This window comes from Podarcis pityusensis (assembly GCF_964106645.2).
Source record: "Podarcis pityusensis genome assembly, chromosome: 10".
In the NCBI taxonomy this organism is placed as follows: Eukaryota; Metazoa; Chordata; class Lepidosauria; order Squamata; family Lacertidae; genus Podarcis; species Podarcis pityusensis.
Window position 1 is genome coordinate 52,417,299 of NC_138035.1, and position 7,183 is coordinate 52,424,481.

General features: G+C 39.2%; 1 protein-coding gene across 1 annotated transcript; it reads left to right on the forward strand.

The window, feature by feature from the left end:
• Positions 1–1,041: 1,041 nt before the first annotated feature.
• LOC308486060 (mesotocin receptor-like) lies at positions 1,042–6,431 on the forward strand. The gene is made up of 3 exons (XM_081022405.1): positions 1,042–1,262; positions 2,424–3,513; positions 4,214–6,431. The coding sequence occupies exons 2-3, from the start codon at positions 2,601–2,603 to the stop codon at positions 4,411–4,413; spliced, it is 1,113 nt and encodes a 370-aa protein (XP_080878531.1). The 5' UTR covers positions 1,042–1,262; positions 2,424–2,600; the 3' UTR covers positions 4,414–6,431.
• The last annotated feature ends 752 nt before the right edge of the window (positions 6,432–7,183 follow it).

Here is a 7,183-nt window from a genome sequence, read left to right on the forward strand (position 1 = left end):
CCCAGGGTGAGAACTTCAGTACATAACAGTTGGCATTTTTGTGATGAGAGATGAAGAAGCAGGTGCACACTTGTTCCTTTTTTCCCACAGATTTTGGAATAATCTCAGCAAAGAAGTTATCAAACTGGCAGGAACGGCTTGAGCTCTTAGCCAAGGACGCAGATGTCATCTTGGTCAATGGGGACTGGCAAACTGCCTGCTGCAGAAACCCTGGAGAGCAAGATCTTGGTTACTCAAGTTGCGGTCCTTGAGGATGCAAAATCCTTAGATGTGGCTCACATGTGCCCACATTTGTACATAACTGTAACATGAGAACTGGTGCATGTGGTTTGGCACGTGGTTATGCATGAAATCTAAAATAGATTTAGGATCTTGGCAGTCTGCATTTAAGGGGGATCAGAAAAGGTTTGGCTTAGGACAGATCCATGCCATACAATTCTAATACACACTCAGTACACACTTAAAGCACGTGACTACCTCCAAAGAATCCTGGGAACTATTGTTTCCTTCTCACAGCACTATAATTCCCAGCATCCTTAATAAACTGCATTTCCCAGCATTCATTGGGGGTAAGTCATGCGCATTAGACTTGTGTTGGATGTGCTTTCAGGTTAGCAGGGGAAGAACTGCATAGCTGAATTATAAGTGGCTTTCTGATTTTGTTTGTGAAGAAGATCTGCAAGCATCACCTGCAAAACTATATGTTCTGGAAAAGCATTTGGAAATATATTGGATTGTGACCAGCTACTACTTCCTGTAAATGTGAAGGAACCTGAACACTAATGTATGGCATGCCATTTGCAGTCACTTTTGCCATTGTAAAAGCCAGGCTTTCGCTGTTTCGGGAACATCAGTTTACATTTCTAGTCCAAACAACATTAATATATAGCACACTATAAAAGAGAAGTGGAAAACATGAGGCTATGTTTATGTTAAAGGGAAGGATTTGATGAACTTGCAGCAATTTCACACATCCGGTGACTAGGAGTATTTTCTCTTGAAAACCTCATCTAAATACAAACCAAGTGTTTGCTGTGGAAGAATTTTTGACCTTAAGAGAAGCCGAAGTACATAAGAGTTTGCAATATAACAAATGCAAGGACGTCCCCCCCACTTTTTTCCCAGAATCAAAGCTGGAGAAATATTTCTCAGTCGCTCAGTTATTGCTATGCAGCTTTAAGCAGGCAGGGGAATGCTCATTTTGAGGATACTGTGGATTCGTTTTGCTTTATGGACACTGATTATCAAGACCTGCAAGCTAAGTAAGTACTATAGCCCTTTTTAATGAATACAGAGAGAATAGTTGACCAGTTAATTTGCCGATACACAACATGCCTTAAACTGGTGGAAATAAGAAACAAGGGACAATGTTTGCTTGGGACCATTTGATATTTATGATAGTAGGGTGGGGAGCAAAGGGGGGGGGGAATGAGGGAATATTTGTCAGAATGCAGACCAAAATATTGCACACCTCTGTTTGATAATACTGTAGAGACTACAGCGACAGGTGTAGGATTTTGCTGTGGAGCTGCTTTGTACAATACTCGGCAAGGCAGCCTTGTGTTTGCTTCCAAGTATACCCTCATTGGGAATCTATTCTGGAAGAACTGGTATGAGGAACCGCTACAAAATTGTGTATTTGCTATCACATTTTTGTTGCATTCATGCATTGCGTATTTTCATTGCAAACTAATATGGGCACATCTTAAAAATGTAAATGTATGAAGCAGCCATGCCCTTCCCAAAATCAACAGTAGTTTTTTCTACAATAAAACAGTGTAGTCCATACCAAGAAAAGAAGAAGACTGGAGAGCTTTAAATCTGCTTGGCAATTTCGCAAGCTGTAGTCATTCAAACGGCAAAGAATATCTTATCTGCACTTTTTAAATCTGCATCCTCCATTGTATTTTTGCTCAATGTGAAAAATACAAGAACAGATGTGCAGTTCTAGGTTATATTGACATGGATTTATTTTGTATGAACAAAGGGATTCCAATCGTGATATTTAATTTTGTACAAGGAAAGAACAAAGGAGCAAATGGTCCCCTTGTTGAATATATTGTTTTTAGCCTACTTCTTTGTTCTGGGGGTTTTCATTCCTTTTTGATGAAAAAGTGCACAGCCTTTCCATGTAGGTACGTAGAAAGCTTTGTCATTATATGATGATGAGAATTACGGTACATTAAAGAACACAGTTGTCACGTATATACTAGGCAAATATTCCATAAGCAAATGTATGAGCATGAATTTGGCTGCTTTTATTTTGGAATGTCAATGAAAATAGGTAGTTCACTTTCTATAAGCCAACAAGTTTCAGTGTATGTGTGTGTTTCTGATTTTCCTCCTGGCTAAGACAACTGCAGTTTCTCAAGTTACATAAAGATCTACTTGTTAAGAGTAAAGCTGCTGTGGTTTTTTTTTAGTTTTTAGATGTTTTTATTGGACAACGAGAGAGAAAGTTTGAAATTCAAGTGCACTGGTGCGTGAACCCATATGTTCCAAGACACACTGAAACATAAACAACTGGCGGTATATTTAATAGCTTGCCTTCCACGGCTGCCAACCTAAGTGACCCTCTCTGAAAGTAGCTCTTCTGCATTATGAAGAATTTCTCATTTTCCAAATATGACTATGAGCCTGGCATTCCTTTCCTTCCCGGCTTTCTCAACTCCACAAATGCACCAGCTCTTCCCGAAAGGCAATCGAGAAATGAACAATTAGCTCTGGTAGAAATCGCTGTGCTGGGGATAATATTTGCGACAGCGTCTGTGGGCAACATCATCCTCATCCTGGTGTTATGGAGGAGAAGAATGAAGCTGTCTAGGATGTATGTGTTCCTGCTTCACCTGAGCATTGCAGACCTGATGGTTGCATTCTTCCAAGTCCTTCCGCAGCTCTTTTGGAAAATTACAGATGTTTTCATGGGCCCAGACATTCTGTGCAGAACCATCATTTATCTCCAGCTGTTGAGCATGTTTGCCTCCACTTATATGATCGTGGTTATGGCATTGGATAGATACCAAGCGGTGTGCCACCCCATGGCCTCTTTTCCAAAGAAGGCGGCCCTTTGGAACCCTCCAATCTGCACAAGCTGGTTCATTTCTCTGGTCTTCAGCGTTCCCCAGGTATTTATCTTTCGGAAGAGAGAGGTATCCCCAGGCATCTTTGACTGCCAAGCTGACTTCATTGAACCCTGGGGCACAAAGGTGTATGTGACTTGGATTTCCATCGCTATTTTCTTCCTCCCCGCAGCTGTCCTCATCCTATGTCATGTGAGGATCTGCAGAGCAATTCAAATGCATATGCATTTGAAAAGCTCCAATGAATTGGAAGTGACGAATCAGAAGCAAATACAGCCATGCCAGGGAAACAATGCAAGTTGTACATCGAAGGCTATGATCAAGACTATAAAGATGACAGTGGTGATAGTGGTGGCTTATATTTTCTGTTGGTCACCTTTTTTCATCGCACAGCTGTGGACTGCCTGGCACCCCAGTGATGCTAGGACTGAAGGTAAGGCCAATGATCTTGCCCGATACATAGCCAATAATCACATTGCTATATATTTAATATCTGGGTGGATTTATATTCGTTCTAAATGTGGGCATAATATTAAATGGCTTAATAAGAAAAAAATCAAATGGCATTTCTTTGCCAATTTAAAGAACAAACACAGGAAATCAATTGTTTTTAAATGAGTACAATTTGGCTTCAAAACTTATTGAAATGCTTGCGCCTCAAAGGCCGCTGAATGTTACACCCATTGTGATTTATGAACAACTGGAGCAGATCAACTGGAGTATTTGCTCAAGTCAAAACTGAACGAGACATTTCCAAATAGTCTATAGTGCAAGAGAAACACTACGTTGAATTGAACAATAATCTGATTCTAGAGAAATATAGACTGGATTATGAAACTGTGACAAAATGTTTCTAAAGACATTTGGAAAATCTTCACCTGCTCCCAAACAAATCTATAGTAAGTTAATTGGTTGAAGATCAATGGGATCAAAAAGTTATTATGTATATATTTTATTATCGTTCTTTTATTGAAAGTGAGCTTACTCTTCAGGGCATAAACATCTGTTCAGGGTATAAAATCAGTTTTTCATTAAGAGAGAGAGAGAGAGAGAGAGAGAGAGAGAGAGATCATTTCCCCTGCAACATATTCCTTTGTCTTCTCTGAATGACTTATAAATTCTTTTCCTTTCAGGTCCAGTAATAGCCATTCTTATGCTCCTAGGGAATCTTAACAGCTGTGTTAATCCATGGATTTATATGTACTTTTGTGGTCAAATACCACGTTGTTCAAAAAAAATACAGGACAACGCTACAGCTCATGAAGAATCTACCATTACAGGCAGTGTTAACTTCGGAGAGAAAGAATCTGAAGACAATATCACATCTGTGTAATTATAAACTCCTGCCTTTTTGGCTTATGTTTGTTTCATTGAACCATTTTTCTAATATGGGTATGTGCACATGTGGTAAGAAACATTGTTTTCTTTATATATGTATTTCCTTAAGTTTGAAGCAAATATATTCAAGGTTTAAAAATTCCTAGCACAGTGTAAAAGGCATGTTATATGTGAATATTTTTGCATGCCAAGTGCTGAACTCCATACACACCAAGGTACATCTCAAACTACATGCATTCATAGGCTCCTCTCAATTTTGTATCCTCCTCCAGCAAGTTTAGTGAATGTATTATAATGTCTCTAAGACCTTTGCCACGGTAAAATTGCTTTATGAGCTATTGTTTGTTTTACTCCTCCTAGTCCTGTGGGCAGGATGGAATAGACATGTCAGTGAGCAGAACAGAAATGAGTTATTAAAGTCACTGGTGGCTCCAGTGAAATGCTGCAAGGTTGAGTATAAAATCCCATTGTTACATGGTCATATTATATGGAACTTTTGATCTAGAATGTCCAACTGGAGTCTTGCCAGCCAGACTTTACTTTTCAGGATTTTCTTGTACTCCTGCTTCCTACCTTTTTATTCAACCTTTAGTTTTTCACCTTTTGTTCCTCTCAAGTCTCTCTGAACCTCCTCTACTGACATGCTGTGACCAATGATTCAGCTTCTGGCACTGCCCTTTCAAAAACTTGGCAAGGGCACTCAGTTTCTTGGTACTGACGTTTGGCTCTACAAACGTACGTTTTGTAAAATTGTGAGAGGACCGCGGCTCACACTGTGACTCACATCCCGGGCAGCGCCTTACAGCCACAGTCCCGGGAGGACATTATCACAATATCTCTTTGTGGGTCCTCTTGCACTTGATTGTGTTCTATAAACCTCATGCTGTTGGCAAAGCAAATTATGCACTTAATCTGAATTAATTGAGAGAGGAGTAGTCAATTATTTATGATGATCTTTCTGTAACTTTGATATGAAACAAAGAGTGGGGACTGCTGCAAACTTGTAAGAACATAGCAAACTATTATGCTAAGTAGCCCAACTGTCTACATTGATTGGCAGTGGTTATTTGGGGTTTTAGGCAGGGCGATCTCCTGGTCATACTTGGAGATGCTGGAGACTGGGCCTAGGATCTTCTGGGTGCAAAAGCAGGTGGTCTACCACTGAGCTATAGTTCCTTCACAATCAAATTACTGCCTCATGCAGGCAGCTTTTGCTGATATGAATGCCTTCCTCTTATATAAATAAATAAATTCACATCAGCTTTGGTAGGCCTTTGAACTATGGATGGTACATAATGCCATTATGATAATGACAATAGATTTCTTGGGGCTCAGGAGGGATTGGCAGCTCTCTGATGATGGGATATGTGGTATAATTGTGTCCCATTCTGCTGCTCACATCACAGGAAGACTGACAATCGGCAAAATGAAATAGATATTTTAAAGCTTTATTTTCCCCCTTATTAAACACACTGTTTTTTTTTAAAGGAAGGATGCTTAAACAAATAATTAGCACATTGTTCATGACACTGAGCCTTGACACTGCACAGTGAAAACTGATAATTATAAATTCATTTTGCTAATTTTAACCAAATTACAGGTGTGGGTGTGTGTACACATGCACTATATCACATGTTAAATCAGTTTATTTTTGTTTCTGAAAATGAATGTGCAAAGTTGCAGATGGGCTTTGAAGCGGTCTACCAGCTGATGAGAATGTGCACCATTCAAATGAGCTTTGTTTTCTAATCTCTTAGCACCACACCTACCGGTAATTCAGAATCATTTTTGTTATGCATAGCTAATGATGACTTCTGGCTTCCTATGTAGTTCTAATTATCAGGTATACAGCTTTGGTGGAAAAACCATATGTTTAACAACATGAATACTATATTTTAAATAACAACATTTAAGTCTATAGATATACATCAGTCTGTATGTATTTGTCTACAGGACAGCAGCATAAGTTTGGAATTTGGTTTATGGCAGAAAATAAACATCCTGGGAATTTAAGTGTCCCCAATCTTCCCTTTTGATGCTAATGAATATTACAGATGTTCTTTAAATAAAAGAGTGTTACAGCACCATAACACTTTAAAAAGACAAAAACAAAAAACAAAAAATTATGGTCACCACCATTTTGGCAATGTGTTGCCACTTCCCTACTGAAGCACTTTCAATCCAAAAGAAAAGTTCAGTACTCTGGGTACTCACATTTCATGGACACCAGTGGGCAACTACACTCACATTAGTAAGTATGTGTAGTGCTAAATAAATTACAGATTTTTAGTTTTAAGGATCACGTGGAATTCCTCCTCCCAAAGGTCTCTTAGGTGAACTAGACCTTCCCTTTCCCTTGACAGAGCAGCTACATCACATTCACTAGTATCAATGTAGTGGGATTAACATTCAGAAAAAGTGTAATATCCCTGAAAGTGTTGAAAGTCACTTGCAAGTCTGCATCTTACAGCAGAAGAACAGTATTTTATAAGAGCTTGGAGCCACCCATCTGGAAGCGGCTGTCACAAACATGTGTCCCGCAGACCCATAAAGTCCCCAAATCCCTCTTTATTTTGAGAACTGCTAAAAACCAGAAAGGTTCAGTCTATCCAGATGACAACCACTGTGTATTGTTCCATGTGTTTTGTAAAACTTCCAATTCTCCTTATTTATTTGTACAAGGGAAAAAAAATCTGACTCCAGCTGTGGCTTAAAGTTTGCAAAGCATTCTTCTTGTTGTCTCCTACCTTCTATTCTGCAAACCA

Coding starts and splice junctions, on each gene's coding strand:
- LOC308486060 (XM_081022405.1), top strand. CDS start 2,601: ATGAAGAATTTCTCATTTTCCAAATATGACTATGAGCCTGGCATTCCT. Junction 3,514..4,213: donor CAGTGATGCTAGGACTGAAG/GTAAGGCCAATG, acceptor TTTTCCTTTCAG/GTCCAGTAATAGCCATTCTT.